The sequence below is a fragment of the Mercurialis annua genome, linkage group LG5 (assembly GCF_937616625.2).
Source record: "Mercurialis annua linkage group LG5, ddMerAnnu1.2, whole genome shotgun sequence".
NCBI lineage: Eukaryota > Viridiplantae > Streptophyta > Magnoliopsida > Malpighiales > Euphorbiaceae > Mercurialis > Mercurialis annua.
Genome location: NC_065574.1, coordinates 43,935,034 through 43,955,683, shown reverse-complemented (window position 1 = coordinate 43,955,683; position 20,650 = coordinate 43,935,034). Strand labels below are relative to the sequence as shown.

At 35.1% G+C, this 20,650-nt stretch overlaps 1 protein-coding gene across 1 annotated transcript; it reads left to right on the top strand.

Annotated features, from left to right (window-relative positions):
- The first annotated feature begins 8,069 nt into the window (after positions 1 to 8,069).
- Positions 8,070 to 16,732, top strand: LOC126681309 (arabinosyltransferase XEG113). Its single transcript, XM_050376834.2, has 13 exons — positions 8,070 to 8,475; positions 8,663 to 8,965; positions 9,068 to 9,273; positions 9,380 to 9,485; positions 10,319 to 10,575; positions 10,740 to 10,875; positions 11,420 to 11,514; positions 11,606 to 11,659; positions 13,107 to 13,220; positions 14,291 to 14,389; positions 15,147 to 15,266; positions 16,050 to 16,136; positions 16,285 to 16,732. Exons 1-13 carry the CDS (start codon positions 8,298 to 8,300, stop codon positions 16,450 to 16,452), a joined length of 1,923 nt encoding a protein of 640 aa, XP_050232791.1. The 5' UTR covers positions 8,070 to 8,297; the 3' UTR covers positions 16,453 to 16,732.
- Positions 16,733 to 20,650: the final 3,918 nt, after the last annotated feature.

The following is a 20,650-nucleotide window of genomic DNA, read 5'->3' as shown; positions in this document are numbered from 1 at the left end:
ATGAGGAAATTTCTTTGAAAGATCGGTTAGATGTTGGTGCAGTCTTAGTATCTTTAGAAGGTCCTCGTGTCAATCAAAAGTTGAAAATTAACTACAAAGATAAGACTTGCATTGTTCATGCTATTGAGACTGACATAGCGATATCTTTTTCTTCGTCTTCGGATTCGGATTTGGAGGATTTGATTTCTGATTCGAAGGACACTCACAAGGAGGAACAAATTATAGCTAGTTCAGACAACAAGGCTGCAAATGCTCCCTCGATACTCCATTCTCCATCATTATCTTCTTCTCCTACCTCCACTTCTTCTATTAACAGCAAGAAAATTCCTTCATCCTGAAGGAATACCCCTATAGACAGCAACAAGATCCCTTCAACCGGAAGGGATACCATTTTAGACAGCAACAAGATCCCTTTAAAGGATACCTAATTTATAGACTTTCAACCTACGGAAACTTTTCAGAATGAGGATAATCTAGATCCTGCGCATGGCGAATTACATCTTCAATACGTAACCACAAGGAGAAAACACAAAGGAATGCAATATAAGGAAGTCGTATCTGTTTCAGAATTTGTTGCAGAATTTGCAGAAGCAGAAGCTATTGCTAGCTTATAGGAACAAAATCTTGTTTTGACACCGGCAGCTTCATCACCTGATAATCAGCTTATAGAAGATAAAGAGGAGGCTAAGAAGACATGGGAAGTAGGGGTTACTTTGGGTTTGTTTCCTGAGAAGTTGGACAATGAAATTGTGGACCTCCTTACTCAGAAAATAAGCAAGGAACATCAGACTTCCTCTTAAGGAGTTTTTTTTATCAAGGATAATTTTCTTGTTATGTCGTATTCTTTTAACTCTATTGCGTGAAATTGTCGAGGAGGTGTTGCTTCTTCTAGAAAGCAAAGATGTATTCGTTCTTTTATCACCAGTCATAACTTTTCGATTATAGGTCTTATTGAAACGAAAAAAGAAATTGTTGATGATTTTTTGATTAGAAAACTTTGGCCAAATTTGGATTTCGGTTATTGTTTTTCGGGTTCAACCGGAACCTCGGGAGGTCTCATGTGCATCTGGGATTCTTCTATGATTTCTCCTACTCGTATCATTACTACGAATAGATGGATTTCGCTAAATTTTTCTTGGAATTCAGATGCTATTCGGTTTATTATTTTATATGCTCCAAACTGCTAGATTAATAGAGCTGCTATGTGGAATGGATTACTGCAAGAATTGATTTGCGACAGGTTGTGCTTAGTGTCAGGGGATTTCAATGAAATCTTAGATCCATCGGAGAGAGCAAACTGCCATAATTTCTCGACTTCAATGCTAGAATTCTCTAGTTTTATTAACTCTATGGGTTTACTTGAGATTCCTCTTCACGGTTGGTTTTATACTTGGCAAAACAGGTTATCTAAGTCAAAACTTGATAGGTGTTTTGTATCACCATCTTTGTTTAACATTTGGCCTAATATTCACTTAACAGCCTTAGCCCGATCTTTCTCCGATCACGTTCCAATTCTTTTTACTTCTCAAGACCGTATTGATTGGGGTCCGCGTCCATTCCGATCCATCAAGGCTTGGTGGAATCATAAGGAGTTCCCTCCTTTTATTAAGGCTTCATGGCTTTCTCTTAATGTACATACATCATTAGTTATCAAGCTTCGGGAGTTACGGAAAGTTATCAAGATCTGGAATATTAATGTCTTTGGAGATTTGAATACTAAAGCCAAACAATTGCAACAGAATATTTCAGTCTTGGAGTCTTTAACTGATGTCAGAAATCTCACAGAAGGAGAGCAAGCTAACCTTTGTTTACTGCAATCAGATCATTTAAGGATTACAAAACAGCTTGAAACTTTGTGGCTTCAGAAATCTCGTATAAAATGGAGTCTTTTAGGAGATAAAACACAAGTTTCTTTCATACGACAGCATCGATTCAAGCAAAAAATAATTTCATATCTGAGATTTTTGTGGATAACGTGGGATATTCAACTCCTAGCGACATTAAACACAACACTAATATGTTCTATCGGAAGCTGTACAGTCGAAACAAACTCCATTCTTATAGTCTCAACGGCTTATCCTTTAAATCGCTTTCTTCTTCTCAAGCTGTGGGTCTTATTCATTCTTTTGAGATGGATGAAATTTACTCTACCTTACTGAATTGCGATGACAATAAAGCGCCTGGGCCGGACGGTTTCAATATGTTTTTCTACAACAGGGCTTGGTAGTTTTTGAAATTAGATATTCAGCAGCTCTTTCTGAATTTTCACAGGTCGGGTCATTTTCCAAAATAATTGAATACTGCATTTTTGGTTCTTTTGCCGAAATTTAAGGGTGCTAGAGACATTAAAGACTTTCGTCCTATAAGTCTCATCAATGGAATTTTTAAAATGGTTTCGAAGCTATTGGCTAATCGTCTTGCTCCTCTTTTGCCTGCAATTATCTCGGAGAATCAATTTGGATGGCGTAGCATTCATGATTGTCATTCCATTTCAGCTGAAATTATTCACCTCTCCTCTAGGAGAAAAGAGCAGAATTTCATTCTTAAACTCGACTTTCAAAAGGCTTTTGACAGCGTTTCTTGGGATTTTATTCTGAATATCCTTGAAAAAATAAAGTTCAACGAAAAATGGATTCAGTGGATCTCTTCTATGTTCAGCTCTTCTTAGCTATCTATTTTAATCAATGGCAGTCCGTCAGACAACTTCTTCATGGAGAAAGGAGTGCGTCAAGGCAACCCACTATCGCCTATGTTATTTGTTATCGCAGCAGAGGGTTTTAAAATTCTCATTGACAAAGCTAAGAGTGTGGGAATTATTGAGGGCATTACAATTGACGGTTATCATGAATCTGTATCCTTGTTACAATTTGCAGGCGATACGCTCTTATTCCTTCCGAATAACATGGACATGGTTAGAAACTTATTGAGAATTTTACGTTGTTTTGAGCTCATCTCCGAGCTTCATATTAACTTTCATAAGAGTTCTATAATTGGACTGAACGTGGATTTTGAGAGCACAACCGAAGCAGCTAGTATTCTTTATTGCAAAATCGAGAAACTTCCTTTTTCTTATCTCGGTATGCCTTTATCAAGTAAGTACCTGACCCGAACTCAGCTTGCTCCTTTGATTCAGAATTTTTCAAACCATTTGGCTCTTTGGAAAGGAAACCTTCTTTCTCCGGCTGGCCGTCTTCTATTGATTAATCCAGTTATGAGCAGCCTTCAAGTTTACACAATGTGCACCTTTGTCATTCCAGTTTCAGTTGTTGCAACAATGGAGAGTTTCATGAGACACTTTTTATGGAGGGGTTCTCATACTAAGAGAGGGATTTGCAAAGTTTCGTGGGATAATGTTTGTCTCCCATTCAGTTTTGGTGGTCTCAACATTCCTTCATTGCGTCTGAAAAATGAAAGTTTGTTGTTAAAATGGATTTGGAAGTTGGCTTGCAGTAATAGAAACTCCCTTTGGTTTAATGTTATGCGTAATGGTTCAAATGTATCTTCTTGGCACGATTTTATCAATTCTAATAACAAGAATTTATCGTTATTATGGCGGGGCGTTAAAAGCTTTTTGTTCTAATCATGAAGTTTGGAATTTATTTCAAACTAACTTTAATTTTGAACCAGGGAATGGTCTTCACATCAGGTTTTGGAGTGATTTATGGCTGCTGAATCAACAGCAACCTCTTGCTCTCTCGCACCATCGTCTCTTCGGGCTATCTAGGAATCATGAAGCTAACCTGTCAGATTTTATTAATCAGATTATAGGCTGCATTACTGAATTTAAATGGAAACGCAGACTGCGCGTTGGTGAGGCTGCTGTTTTGGCCGAACTGATGTCAAATTTGCAGCAGATTTCAACTCATCCTCTACGTCAAGATCAAGCTCGATGGAAGCTTACAGATTCCTATACTGCACGTTCTCTGATTCAGACTTATTACGACAGTAATTGGGAGTCCGATCAGTTTTGCTTGAAATTATGAGGTTATGTTTCTTATTGGTATGTAGTATTGATAGTGGGCAGTAAGTTAGTTCCTTGTTGGTATGCAGCAGCTTAATGAATTCTGTAATTATTAATGAAATTGTGAAGTTATGATCTATAATGATGCTATTTCTGCCCATACTGAAAAGAATGGCAGGAACTTACTTGTATAAAATACAAAAAGATAGGGACTAGAATATTGAATAATTTGAAAAGAAAGGGACTAAATAGTTGAATAGCTCGAAAACAAAGGGACTAAATAGTTGATTATTTTAAAAGAAAGGGACTAAATAATTGAATATTTTAAAAGATAGGGACTAAATAGTTGACCTGTTTTATGAGTTTCAAAGCATTTATAAACAAATGAAACCTGTATTCCACATTATATAGGCAGTTAAAATGCAAATAAAAATCTGTTTATATTATGTAACTTAGTCATTACAATGTTCAAAATCAAAAAATATGGCTTCTACCTCCTATATTCCCATGAGCAAATCACAAAAAAACAGTTTGCTCACTATGACTTAATAACCAATTATAAACTATGAGCAGTTCCAAAAATAAGTTTGCTCTCTAGCTTTATTCTATAATCAGCTAAAACAGCCCTAAATTCACCCAAGCTTCTGAATGTTTGTCCAACTTCAAATTTAATCTCCTTCTCATCTTCAACTTTGAAAGGTATACTGTATAACCCTTTCAATGGGTCTTTCATTCTTTTCTTTCCACTCTTATGTAGGGGTGTGCATCAGTCGGTTCGGTCACCGAACCGACCGAAACCGAATTAACCGAACCCAAAATATTAGAGATTTCTAAAACCAAAACCGAACCGAATTATATTGAAACCGAACCAAAACTGAACCGAAATAATATTTCGGTTCGGTCGGTTATTTCGGTTAGCCGAAATAACCAAATTTTATTAAAATTAATTATTAAAAAATAAAAAATAAAATAAAAAATAATAATTTTAATACTAATTTATAATTTAAGTACATTTTGAGGGGTTTTAGTAACTAAATTCTAAAAAAATTACAAAATTACCTTAATTTTTTTAAAAAAATTACAAAAATAACACAATTAATATATATATTTCGGTTATTTCGGTCGGCTCGGTTAATTCAGAAATTCCTTCGCCAAAACTGAAACGAACCAAATTAACCAAACTTTTTAAAAATGAAAACTGAAACCGAACCGAATTAACAAAAAACCGAACCAAATTAAAATTTTGGTTTGCTTCGGTCGGTTTATTCGGTTTTAACCGAATACTGCATACCCCTACTCTTATGCTCTCTTTCATCTTCAAAAGATGAACTCTTCTCTAAATTACCCTCATCAACATCACTCATTTGATCATCTTCATCACTTTCACGAGGATTACTATATTCACTATCAGAACTTTCACTATCATGCATGTCATCCTCATTCAGCCAGTCATTGTCATCACTATCATAAAAAATCAAAGTCGCTAGTTGGATTACTTTCGTCATCATCATCATCATCAGAATTCACTACTAAAGGTATTTTGCACCTTCTAAGATGTGTCACAGCTCTCTGTAGTACACCCCTCCCTCTCTCTCTCCCTCTCCCTGTCACTTTACCTCTTACTGCTTCACTTATGACCTCAGCATTTGATTGGAGTTTGGCCTCTGCCTGTGCTATAAATTCTGCATCTGTAATATCATATGCCTCTATTATACCCACTGAGGTTGTAGTCTCTTCTACTTCTGTTCTATTATCAGCCCGCGTTACACACTCAGTTATACCCTCTGCCTGTTTATGGTGCTCCACCTCTACCTATTCTTGTTGCTCCACCTCTGCCTGTGCAAATCTTCCTGCCTCTGCATATGATTCAAAATCTTCTTGTGTGCTACCCTCTATCACACCTTCAACTTGTGTTCCACCCTCTCTAATATCGTCATCAACAGTTAAATCCTCTATAATATCTTCATCCAAGGTTCTATTATACCATCTGATTTTTTACTACCAGCTTTGTGATTCCACCTAGCCCTTAGCCCTCTCGGTAACCTAACCCTTGGCCCTTTCCTTTTTCTAACTGATTTTTTCATAACCTCTTTTGCCTTTTTAGGAACTAATCCATCCTCATCAGAACTTTCAGTAATAGCTTTAAACAACAATGGCTCGCCTTGACTTCATAGAGTCTAGCTTTCGAGAATGTGTTGATATGTCTTTGCGAGAACTGGCTGAAGGATTCTATCACTTCTGTTTCTTCCCTATCATCAATAACATTAGTAGGAAAAAACGTTACACGCTCTGTAGGTGCAACCTGCCTTTCAAACACATTAATAGGAACTATACCATCTTCCATATAGCTACTCAACATGTTATCTATATCACCATCACCAGTTAAATGCATACCATTGCCAAAATAAACATTAATAAAATCACTTTCAATTGAAAACAACCTATGACAATCCTCTAACAATTGAAAATACGAATACTGTTTATGAGAAACATCGCTTCTAACTTTCTCTTTACCTTTAAATTTGAATTTCAACACATAATTCTTTACATATGTTTCCTGATGACAAAACAGAAAATTAAGCTAATTTAATTACAGATTAAACCTTAGTCAATTGACATCAAAACCAAATAGCACTAATAATAACTAATTCAAATACATATCATAATATTACAGATCTTGAATGAGCTAATGAGCTTATAGCTAAATGAAGCCAAATATATGAACAAGAAAATTGACTAGCATTATAAAACACATTAATGCTTAATAGATGTTCATTATAAAATCAATTGATGAACCCCTTGTTAAAAAAAATACATAATAAAAAAACTAAGCTCAACTTAAATCTATCTAGTCCATTCTCATTTTCAAAAGCTTATTTCTAAAACTTCATTTTTTCAACTTAAGAGGAATACAAAAAAACAACACATTTCTTAAGAGATGTAATGGACATGAATTGCAGGAAATGATTGAATTGAATATATATTATTTATTCTAGAGACAACTCAAAAACTCCACATTCACCCATATAAACCTACTAAAGGGATGTAATGGACATAACTGCTAAAGCAAAAACTCACAAAATATTGTTTCCATTGACAGTACTACATGGTAAGTAGAACATAAATAGAAACAAGAATCATCTATGAAAAAAAGATAAATAAAAAATAAAAAAGCAGGAATAGCATATAAGCAGCAAAACCAAGCAATACATACAACATAGCACCACGAGGAAGAAAATGAAAGTAACAAAATTTGAGTTAACAAACCAGTAGACGCACCTTTACAACTTCGTCTATTGCAGAAATTTTCTCCGTCACTGGCTTTGTTGCTTTGTCTTTTTCGATTGCATAAATATCATTCATTACCGTCTTTCTTGCTTTGTCTTCTTCGATTGCAAAAACTTTCTCCATTGCTTAATCAATTACTTGTTATCGACATGTGGATAGCGAGTAACAAAATTGGGAAAATAGGGTTTGAGAGTTCAAAAGATGATTTCAATTTTAATAAAGAATTGGATTTAGTGGTTAGGTCTTTGTAATGAACGACAACGTTCAAGAATGGGTGTTTTTGATTCTTTTCTGATATACATGAAACAGCAACGTATAGGCTAAGGGCTTTTTGTCTTTTCATTCTTCATTAACGGAAAAATGGACAAAAATTAGCAGAAAGACCTTTAAGTTTATATAATTAAAACTGAGGGACCATTCAGTAGAATTTTGAAACAAATGACCAAACTGTTAATTATGGTACACCTGTGGTACTTCTAAGTAATTTGCTCAAAAAAATTAGGTAGAAGGTATAAAAAAGCCCTCAAGTTTTTCTCAAATTTTTGGTAAATATTTTAAATATTAAAATTATTTTTGAACTTTTTTCCTATATAATTATGAGAACATGTCAGCTATTAACGAGTGTTTCTAATGATGTTGGATGAAAGAGGTTATTTGTTCTATTTGAAAACAAAGAGGGCTTAATTATACTCCAAAAAAATTAAAAGGTTTGATTTATACTTTTGTGAAAACTACAAGGATTTTTTTGTACCTTTTGCCAAAAAAAATTATATTAAAAGCTCAACATAAAATTTGAGTAAAAAAAGACCACTAGTTGTAATGGCTCATTCGAACACTAAAATGAAAAAAATATTAATAAAACTAAATGGAGGAAGCAGACGGAGAAGAAGGTGCTGACAAGTCTAAGAGTTGACATTTTGCGAGAGCACAACCGCTTCACTCAGCCATCCCTAATACCCTCTCTGCATCATCATCATCATCATCATCATCATCATTCAAATAACAAATCCAATGATTGATTGGATTTGACAAACAAACATCCCAAATCATGGCAGTCTGGAGAAATGCATACCAAGAAGTGATCAACGCAAAACCACTCTTTTTAACGATCTATGCCACTGTTCTCTGCGGTATTCTCTTCTCTTCCTTCTATGTCTTCTCCGCTGTCTACTCTTCCGCTAAACCCTCCTCTTCTCTCTCGTGGGTCTCATCTCCTCCTCTCTCTCGTAAGTCCCTCACTCTTCTCTTTCCTTTTTACAATCGGAGAGCGCTCGTGGGAGGAATTGAACATTGAACCCACCACCGTAGCAGTAGAATGCTGCCCAGCGCTTATACCATTTGAGCCGTAGCTCATCGGTGGCTCACTCTTTTTTTGTTTTTAAATTTACTATCTTTTTCTTGGTTTTTGTTTAGATATTGATGGGCCAGCTAATGTTTCTCAAGAAACACCATTACCATTACCATCACCACCAACAGCATCAGTATCAGGAAGAAATCAAGAGAAAAGCAATGTTCTTGAAAAGCCCATATGGGAAATTCCACCACCCAATTCAAAAATGCCTCCTTTGAAGAGTTTTAGGCTCACTAAAGAATTAGTTGAGCAAAGAGTGAAGGACAATGTGATTATTGTTACTTTTGGTAACTTTGCTTTTATGGATTTTATTCTTACTTGGGTTAAACATTTGTCTGACTTGGGCCTTTCCAATCTTCTTGTTGGTAAGTAAGTAAGTAAGTAAGTAAAGATTAAATTTTTATTATGTTCATCAAGTTAAGCTTAGTAGTTTTTGAAGTTTTGGAATTGTTGACTTTTTGGGTTAGGTGCCATGGATATAAAGCTGTTAGAGGCTTTGTATCGGAGAGGGGTTCCGGTTTTCGATATGGGGAGTCATATGAGTACAGCTGATGTTGGATGGGGTTCACCTACTTTTCATAAAATGGGTAGAGAAAAAGTTATTTTGATTGAGGCATTCCTTCCTTTTGGATATGAGTTGTTGATGTGTGATACCGATATGGTCTGGTTGAAGGTACGCTATTATCGTTGTGTGTGTTTTGGTATGTTTGCTTGATTATTATGGTCGTTTTGATATCCTTTTGAGTATTAAGCTAGTATATTCTGTTTTCCTGGAACAGAATCCACTGCCGTATCTTGCTCGTTATCCTGATGCAGATGTTTTAACTTCAAGTGATTCAGTTGTACCGACTGTTGCTGATGATAGGTTGGACGTCTGGCAAGAAGGTGAAGACTATGTTTTAAGTTAAAAGTTTATGTTTACTTTTAGTGTACTTATGCAAGCGTGATTCTGTTTCCTAATTCCTGTAGTCCAAATAGCTCTAAATTTTCTTTTGGTTCTTAGTTTAAGATCTGTGTTTGGCATCTGAAGGTTTTAGACAACATTTGTTTACTCATAATTATTTCCTATCAATCATAATAGTTGCTGTTCCCTTCGAAAAGATACCTTACTTAGTGTTAATTCATACTGAATGGATCTCATCTAACACGTTAGTTACTAAATCAAATGTTTTGTCAATGTGTTACCATTTCTCGTAGGTGTAGTTTAAGAAATTGTTGGTGGAATGTTACATTTGTACTTAGCTGCTTTAACAAAATCTGGTTTTCAAACTTTCCATCACCTATTCAACTTTGCGAGCATCATAATTAACTTAGGTGAATTTTGCTGAGTCAGGGTTGTAAATAATATATATTTTGCAAGAATCGGTCACATGCTATATCTTTATTGATGCTTTGTGCCTGGTAGTTTTTCCGTGAATGTGTAAATAATATGTTTCTTTGTGAATGTAGTCTTTCACGAGTGCACCTTAGCATTTGCATATTCCAACTGTCTTTGCTGGATTTGTAAAATTGGTACAGCATATGCTGATCATCATTTTACTTATTTTATTAAGTGTATTATGCCCAAGTTTTAACGTAGTGATGTTTTTCTAATTAAGTCATTTCTCGGAGTAGTTGGCTATTAAATTTATCCATTCTGGTTCTATTATATCTGATATCGTGTTTGTTTACTTTTGATGATTTCGTTACTAGTAAAATTGTTTTGGCGTCTTGGGCAGTTGGTGCTGCTTACAATATAGGAATTTTCCACTGGCGGCCAACAGAGCCTTCCAAAAAGTTAGCAAAAGAGTGGAAAGAGATGCTACTGGCCGATGATAAGATTTGGGACCAAAATGGGTTTAATGATATTGTACGAAGGCAGTTAGGACCATCTGTTGACAATGACAGTGGACTTGTATATGCTTTTGATGGAAATCTCAAGCTGGGAATTTTACCAGCAACTATATTTTGTAGCGGACATACTTATTTTGTCCAGGTAGAATTTATGTATCAATTGATGCAGTCATGGTATTACTTGTCTTTAAGCTCATATTATTCTATACATGCTTTTCCTGTCAAATTCAGATATCTTGCTTTGGTCAAGTAATGCATTGTGACTAACTGTCGAGCATTTCCTTACCCTTTATGACATTTTGGCAGGCCATGTATCAACAGCTCAGATTGGAGCCATATGCAGTCCATACCACATTCCAGTATGCAGGCACAGAAGGAAAGAGACACCGACTACGGGAAGGCATGGTTTTTTATGATCCACCTGAGTATTATGATGTACCAGGTATTTTGCCAACTTCTGTTGAATATTTTCTGTAAATTTGATAGAGAACTCCACTTCATACTAGTATACATTTATCTTTTTATTTTGACTTTAATCATGGCTAAATCCTGACGTATAGTCCAATGAATAGTTCAATTTCCTCACCCACTGATTTCACCCAAAGTCTGATATACCACCAATTGATTCTTCCTAACTAACGGACATGTGATTTTGACATACTGCTAATGAATTTTAGCATCTATATTCTGTTGATTTTCTGAGATTTTTATATCATAATTATAAAGACTCAGAAACTTCTGCATGAATGCTGTTAGAGTTGTTTTCTGACAAAATGGTGCCTAATAGATACTCAAAAAAACAAAGTGAGCTCAAGTTATTTGAACTTCCTCATAAACCAAGTTCATGCAAACTGTCAATCCCTGATACTCGACATGACATTTTGACAGATGGATGCTTTCACTATTGGATATGCCACTACGTGATGATTGAAGTTTGTCTTTTTCTTCAATAATTGCATGCTAACAGTTCAATACTCTCCATGCAGGAGGATTTTTGTCATTTAAGCCATCTATTCCGAAGAGTTTGTTACTAGATGGGAAACACAGTATTGAGTCCCACTTCTCTCTTGTCAATTACCAAGTATGCACGTTTAAACTTAATTGAACTAGTGGTTGTCACTTGACTACACTGTTAAGTAATCTGATAATTTATGTTATTATGACTTGTTTAGATTAAACAAATAAGGACGGCACTTGCAATTGCTTCATTGTTGAATCGTACTCTGGTGAGCGTAACTCCTATCTTGGACATTCTTCTCTCTTATGATAGCATAGATTCTTTGTAATTTCGTAATCAATGTGGCACAACTAATACCTGATTTTTAAAATTAACATTTCATGCCTGCTATAGAATATTATGATATTTGCTTGTTGACCACAGTTTGAAACTTTTTAATTGGATCAGTTCAGGATCTACAATTCTAGTATTGTTGGTATGTTCGCCTAAGTGTAAATGTAACACTGTACCTGAGACTACACATTGTTGATCTCAAGTTAAGAGTAATAGCCACTTGGAAAATATCCTAATTGCTCAATTTTGTTTTTTTTGTCTCTTGTTAAAATTCAATTTTAAACTATTGAAGAAAATGTGGAAAGTATGGGATGAGATTTTTTAATCTTGAAATTATAAAAGACAACATATAACCCCTATGTTAGTTTCTATTATGGAAACAAAATTGCTTGTTCATAAACACAAGTTGGAATAGGTAGACAACTGAGGCAGATTGAAAGATGCAACATGTGGTTTTCATGCTTAAAACTTGAGAGCTAAGCTCTGCAGTTTGTGTTTTTGCTGTCAACTCTTGATGCGACTTAATGTTATTTGGTTGATTGTGATGTGTACACTAGACGAAACTCATTTTGCGACCAAAAAATCGAGATTTCATGATGATTCTTAGTGCCTTTAATACTTTGTAATGGTTTAAAATACTTTGTATTGGCTTAAAATACTTTGTATTGGTTTAAAATACCGTGTGTATTTAGGTGAGGAACTGTGGCTTTCTTAGCTTCTTTCAAAGCGACGTGATGTTTTTGTTTTCATTGTGCTGTGTATATCATATGCAGCTAATGTTTTAAGATTGAAAATTTTAATTTGATGATGATGCATAGCAATAAAAGTCTTGAGTTCATGTATTGGGGTAAAATCATTATCTTTTGAATGAGCATATTATAGGGTTGAACACCTTTGACTTGCATAGCTTCTTTGGCAATTAGGTGTCTTGGACATGTTAATGTCGCACTTCATTTTGACATGCATTTTGATATAATCATTCTTTCATTTAAAAGATATCTGAAAGTGTGTGACTAAACTTCTGCATATTAATTTGAGACTGCATGGTTTACCGCAGTTTTGTTGCACAAAAACTTATTTTTTCAGCATTTCGTTTTTGTTTCAGAAATGCTTTTGAAACTCCAAAACTCTATGTTTATTGCATATTCTTCTAAAGAATGTCGTATAGCTATCTATCACTTTGATGTTTCCCGTTTTAGCGTTTCCATTCCATTCTACATAACCTCAGTTCAAACATATATTCATGTAGAATGTCATTTTGAGGATGAAAGTGTGCTTATACTTGTTAAACTTAGTATACAAGTTAGCTACCCCAGTAGTATTGCTAAATTGCTCAAGAGGATTCTTAATCACTTTTCTCTGGATTTGTTTTATGCTCTCAGGTCATGCCTCCTATATGGTGCAGGTTGGATAGGCTGTGGTTTGGTCATCCTGGAGTTCTTGTGGGATCTATGACCAGACAACCTTTTATATGTCCTTTAGACCATGTGTTTGAGGTAGGCTTAAGTGTCTTGATTTCCTCGAACTAGTTTAGCTTTTAGTGCTGTTTTCCCATAATTTTAGTCCCGCTAATTAAGCCCTGACTCGCTTCTGCCTGCAACAATATTTGTATTATTCAACATTGAGCCGATAAAATTCCTTATGGATCTGCTGGAGAAAATGAAGTCTTCTATAAATTCTTCTCGCATGATTTTTAGTGTTTCAAACATTTATATGCTAATATATTCATTTGGTCTCAGTTCAGCTTTTATGAATATGCTATAACTTCAAGTATGGATGTATTCTTTTGGGCTCAGTTCAGCTGCTCAGATTCTTGAGTTTTGTGAACTGATCATTGAACCTAGCTACATTTAGCAGTCTCTGTATTGTATGATGGGCATGCTGCTAAATTCAGCTGCATTTGTTTTTTGACAGTGAACTCATTATTCTTGTTATAATCAGATTGTATTATTCTGGCCTTTTTTATCAAATTTATTAACCATCTCTTGCCTCAGTAACTGAAGTCTACTGCTCCCTCTATCCTAGAATCTTTGAATTGCGGTCCCAGTCTAATCGGTTCATTTATATTATTTTAAATTTTATTGTTCTCTTTTTACTCTCCTCAAATTTTTGAGAATAGAATTTTTAATGAAATAAGTATTTAATGTTATAAAAGAGTTGAAATTAAAGTTATAATTTACTATTGATCTAGATTGGGACATAGGGAGTAGCTTTTAAGAACCTCTAAATGCATGATTGAGCCAGATAAATGAAATCCAGGCAAAAATATGCTTGCAACTAAGTTGCTGCTATTCCTCTTTTATTTTTTATGTCAATTTTTTGTTTGTCCTGGTAATATTTAGAAATTCTTTCAGTAAAATTTTGTTGCCTGCTAAGAGTGCATATGATTTATGTTTGGTAAAGAATTACTATAACCATGCTTGTTGCTCGTGTACAATTTTCTTAACGAGCTGAATGATATATAGTTCAGAAAGCCATAATGGGACTTCACTTCTGCATGTCAATTTATAGTATTATACAAATTTCTATAATTTTCTTAAACTTACAAAATATGCGCTACTTACAGGTGAATGTCATGCTGAAACAGCAACCAGAGGAAGAGTTTGGCCCCGGGATCAGTATCAGAGAATACTCTTTTCTGGACAATCCTGCATTACCCAAACAAGTAAGCGAAACAATTTACATATATTATTAGAATTTGATGGTTGTTTAGCATAAAGTATAATTTGACACTGAAAATTTGAGGGCTTACATGCAATTACTGGTGCTCAAGTTAATATATGTGAAAATTATTGAATTGAACGTTAAATGTAAATCTAATGATATGGTGCAACAAACATAATAGAAAAAATGAAAGAAAATTACGAAATTGAAGGATAGTAAAAGCAGTTGTGATGATGACACGTCGCACCCCTGAATCAGAATGAAGGAAATACAGTGGTGGTAACAAATGGTTGTCACCTTGATAGTGGTGACAGTGGGAGTGGCAGTGATGGGTGGTGATGAATGGCATAGAGCGATGCAGAAGGTGGTAAGAGTCATGGTGCTATTCAATGATGGCAGTGGTAAAAGGACATTGTTAAATTAATGATTAGGCTGTAAGTAATCAGTAGTAAAAATACGAGTTTTATTTGTTGATTACTTATGGTAATTGTTTTCGAAGTTATAAAAAAATAAAAACGGGGTGAAATATACTTAAGATGTTAAATAGTTTGAAAAACTTTAGATTTGAATTACTTAAATCACATTATTAAATGTTACTTACTTCTAAACTATATTGCATGGAAACTTGTCGATTATGGCATTTCGTTTCTAATTTCAGAAATGCTTCAGAAATTCCGATTCTTGTTTTAGCATATGCCAAACATAATTTTTAAATGAACCCTTTGACTTATGAGTAATTTTACACGGAACATTTGTAGGTCAAAGAGTCATGGCTTGATGTCCACCTTTGTGAAGAAGGAACTCAAGATTGCATGGCATCAAACAAAACAAGTCCATCCGGAGTTTTGAAATTTCCAAAAGGAAGTAGTGAAGAAAAGGTAACTGAATTTCGTGTGCATTTTCTTCTCTTATTTGACCAGGATTGTGTTCCCATATGGTCCTTCAATTTTGGTGCTCCGTGCAAATTTACTCTAAAAGAGGCTGTTCATGTAAATGAGTTTCTAGAGCTTATCCAAGCTCATTTTGTCTGGTGTATGAATGAAATTTGTTTGAAATGTGCCTAACTACATGCCTTTAGTTGTCAACCGAGAGAATTTGCTAATGAAAGTTAGTAAAGCTATACTAGGAGTGTCATAGAGGCAAGTCGAGTTGAAACACTACCATCGAGCTAGACCCGATTTTAAAATTTGAAACTCAATTAAAAGTCGATCGAGTTTTATTTTAGGAGTTTGAGCTTGAGTTTGGTAGAAAAATTGAGAATTGAACTCCATTTAGCTTTTATATATGTATAAAACAATTTAAAAAAAATTAGATTCATAAGGCTATCTAGTGGAGTAGCTTAAAACTAAACTCGGCAGTTGGGTCATGTAACTCAAATTCAATCTCGACTCGATTAGCATAAAGCCAATTTTGAGTTTTTCTCCATTGAATTTTGAATTACCATCAGCTCGCATGACTCGGTTACACCCCCTAAACTATAATTTTAATGTGCAGAACAGACTGCTACAAGTCTCTATCAAGCCCTTAACTATTTAGTTTAGTTTTGCAGAAGATCTTCTGTTATTCTTCTTTAACCGGTTTAGTTACATGACGTTTGTAAAATATTTTTCATTGCTTGATAGACCTCTCTTACCATCTATAGTTTTACTTGTAACTTGCAGTTCAAGGCCATATTCGCATCCTTCAAGGATGTCAAAGTTATTCAATTTTCTTCAATGCAAGATGCGTTCCTAGGATTCACTCACAAGGCGAGTTTTCTTCTTTCTTTTTCTTGCTTTCTGGTGGACGCTAAAATGCGTTATGTAGGAGCTCACTCAGATGTTTTCTTTGGCTATATCTAAAATGCAACGTGTTTTCGGTACTCATATACCTGTTTATGTTTGAATATTTGGTCAGGAAAGAGAAACAAAATTTAGACACAGAGTGAAGCAGTATGTCGGTATATGGTGCTGCGTAGAGAATCGCACTCCTGGACATATTTATTATGACATGTACTGGGACGAGAAACCTGGTTGGAAACCAGCGCCCCCAGAGACAGCGGAGCTCGATCACCCGCCTTGGTAATGCTCAAGTATGTCGGCTACCATAAACTTACTGAAGTAGACGAGATACAAATTTGAGCAGCATTGCATTTCTGCCATACTTTAGAAAGAAGAGCTAGAAGAAAAAGTTAAGGGTATGTACCATTGTAGTTAGTGAAGATTGAGGGCACAATAGGGAACGCTGAGCTAATGCAATTCCTGTAATCTTTGTAGTGTTAGAAAAGTCAAACGAAGAAAGTTTTCATTTTTTATTTTCATCCATAAATATTAATAAAGAAATGAAATTAATTGTTGTGAGGAAATTGCATAATCTACTTTGGTTTTTCTACATTGTCATGTTTTATTTTTTAAAGAAAATTAGATTCATTTAACAAAAGCTGAAATATCAGCCAAAACAAGAGAAAAATTATGGAGGGACACACTCCATCTTGATACAAAATTTGACTAAACTACTCGAGGCCATTTTCACTAGAGTGTGGGTAGGGGTGTAACGGGCCGAGCCGAGCTCGAATTGGGCCGAGCTCGAGCTCGAGCTCGAATGTGTTATACAAGCTCGAGTTCGAATGAGCCTAAATTTTGAAGTCCGACGAATGAGTCTAAATTTTGAAGTTCGAACTCGAATGAGTTTAAATTTTGAAGTGCGACTGGAGCTCGACCAAAGAATTTATTAAGATAGATCTAGACCTGTTGGAAGTATTTGTTAGGCTATGCCTAAACCTGTTGAAAGAATTTGTTAGGCGATGCCTAAACCTGTTGGAAGAAAGAATGAACGATGTTGCCATAAGTGCGGAAGCATACTGAAGGCAAATGGCTAAGTATCACAATGCCAAAATCAAAAAGAGATGTTTCCAGCAAGGAGATTTAGTCCTTAAAGAAGGCAGAGATTGGTAAAGGAGCAGTAAGAGTTAGCAAACTAGAAGCCAACTAAGATGAACCATATCAGGTCGATCAAGTTATAGGAAGAGAAGCCTATAAGATAGCATATTTAGGCAGAACCGTCCTACCTAGAACATGGAATGTTGAAAGCTTGAAAAAGTACTACCAATGAATGTAATGGCTTCTTCCATTCAATAAAAGCATTATATCTTTTTAATTTCTTCTCGAAAAAGTTCTTCAATGAACAAGCATTAACTAAGCAAACAAAACAATTGAACGATGCATGACCCAAGAAGTCATGCCAAGCAAAACCAAGGATAAGGTCACTAACCTTACAAAAAATAGCCAATAGCCTAATAATGCAAAATCATGAAAAAGGTCAACAACCTTGTAGATAATAGATGAAAATCCAAGAATGCAAAATAATAAACAAGGCTAACAACCTTTATAGAATATAGGCGACGGCCTAAAAAGGCAGAATATGTTTGAAGAGAACACTCTTGTAGAAAAAAGGTGCCCAAAACACCTAATAATGCAAAGAGTGTGATAATTAAGCAACTCATAATTGAACATGAATATTAGCTAATTCATGAAATAAAAAAGGATCCATACAAGAAACCTCATCACCAAAATAAAAAGACAAGAAGAATCAAACCAAAAAAAACCCTAGCCGTCTTCTCTTCTCTTTTCTCTCTAATAAACCCTAGCCGCCTAGAGCTTTTTTCTTATTTTTTTCTTCGGCAGCCGTCAATGGCTTAATTTTTCTATTGACGGTAGCCACCCCTTTTGTTTATGTTATTTGAATTTCATAGAATATAATAAATAGCCAATTTTTTTTCATTTTTTCTGACGGATTAAAATTTATCACGAATCGCAATTCAATTATCAAGAATCGACGATAGATTGAAGATCTTTCAGTAACAAAATGGATTCGTCTATGAGCTATACTAGTTTTATTCATTTTTTATTATTTTATTTTTTTTGAATGTATTATTTTGTCTTTTTTTTATGAAAAGTTTGCTGTCCTTTCTATGTGAAAGGTTTGTTGTCTCCTTTTTAGAAGGAGTTGTTGTCTCTTTTTTAGAAGGAGTTATATCAAGTGTTGATTGAATCGGATGCTGTGAGTTTGTGGGTGTTTGGAGAAGTTCGAACGAAGAGTGATTGAAGACTGCACTTAATTCGCGAAACAGTTAGTAATTTGTTTTTATTTTCGTAAGTAAGGTCTGCGAATCAGGCAGTATGTTGTCTGTTCCATGTCAGGTCATCGGGTTTAGTTTTCAAATTATCCCGAGTTTCTTACAAATGTAACTGTTTCATATTCAATTTAATGAGATCCGATGAATTCAAAAAAAAAAAAAAAAAAGACTGTTTTAAAAGAGGCTTAGTTCAAAGGTATAAGGAATTATTCAAATACACAAAGTTCAAAACAAACAAAGAAGTAAAACAACTTAAACATCGCTAGGAGGAACCATGTCCTCCTTTATATTCTTCTTTCCCCGGAACCAGTCTGATCAACTGTGGAGGGGGGACACGTCTTGGAAGCATCATCAACTAACAAAGGTAAGATGGATAAACTAGCACCATCATTCCTTGCAGGATGCTCTTCATATCCAAGATGAAGATCAGATTCAGTGGAATCTAGAAGAACCAAAGATGTTTCAGACACCTTCTCTTCAGGAGGAATGTCGTCCTTACCAAAGGGAACCATGCCAACAGAACCACTAGGTACAGTCAAAGGGATTGTGGCACCAACCACAACAAACATTAAGGGATCATAACAAGGCCCCGTTTGGCAGCAACACGAGCAGTCACTCTATGATCTAGTGCCTTCAAATCAATTGCATACATCTTTGAGATATCATAATCTGGATGATCTTGTTGAACCAACTTTAACACAATGCCACAAATATCAATGAGATACCCACTAATATAAATATTAATGTCTCTCTTACTATTTTTCTGCTCAAGAAGAAGAGTTTCACATTGAATCCCCAAAGTAACCACCGTCTCCTCTTAGTCAGCCACTTTCTTCTCAAAAATTTTATTGACAACATGCGCACTCTATATGGACCTTTTTAACTTAGTAATCTCAGCACCAGATGACCGACGAAGGGCAGACAGTTCCTGGTCACGAGACACTACCAAATCATTAACCTTCTCCTTACGAATCCTTAGAGAAGAAATTCATTGCATCACTTAAAAAGATGATCAACAAAAAATCTTATCAAACCCAAAATAATTGTACCTAAAAACATGTATATTCTGTTAGCTAATACAGCGAATTAACAAAGAAACAGTAGCTCGAGGCGTGAGAATTTTCCACTGGCCTAAAAGTATATTTCGCCGTTAAGCTTATACCCCAGGATACATCGAGTTCATCAACTTATATGAAGTTGGAACAGAAGTAGCAGTGAACAAAATATTTGATACGATTTTCGTATCCCACTAATCCAGCCATGATCTGATTTGTATTTTAAATTTGTAATTAACAAGTAAAATGAATGTAGACATAAAAGAGGTTAAGTTAAATAAAACCGAAAATGTTAGTGGAGGTTCCTTAATCAAAACGTGGTTAATTAAATGAAAACGTTTTAATTAAACTCAGATAATAAAACTTAGTCAAAGTTTGTTCCGGATTTTTAGGCTTCAACCAAAATAATTTTACATATGCTAAAATAGGCCCTTCTCATATAAGGCTTTTATTATTATTAAATAAATAATAAAACCGGGTTGCAAAAAGTTTAGTCAAGCCTCGGACAAGCCCACTTGACTTTCATCCCGAACCCCAACCCACAAGCCTACTCCGAAGAGGGGGGGGGGGGGCGCGAGCCCATTGCTTCCCCTTCAACACAATTATTAGCCTATAATGCCTTAACCATTATAAACACAAAAGAAAGGCTCTACACTTCCCATGTGGGATTTGTGTAGTTTTGAAATAACACAAAAAGCCAAAATAAGAATAAGACAAGTTAAAACAATTTTTACAACAATCCCCCACTTATTTCAAAACATAAAAATACTAGCTGGATTAGTTTCTTTAATAAATATAAATGCATCAGTTTCGGTGTCTTTTGGACTATGAACCAAAACCTGAATAGAAGAGGTATAACTCACGGTAAGCTTGGTGAAGTTTTAAACTTCTATGAACCAAGAATTCCATTTGTAAGCTATAATTCTCAACCATCACATCATACTTTCCACAAACTGCTACTCAACGCGGTTTTGCGCTATTTAGGCCGTGCGCGTGCCTGGATATTCATGAGTGCTCTAACGACTTAGCCACGAGTCATATAGGAGCGGCCCCACTCCACACTCATATAGGTGATTTCATCAAGTTTATGTAG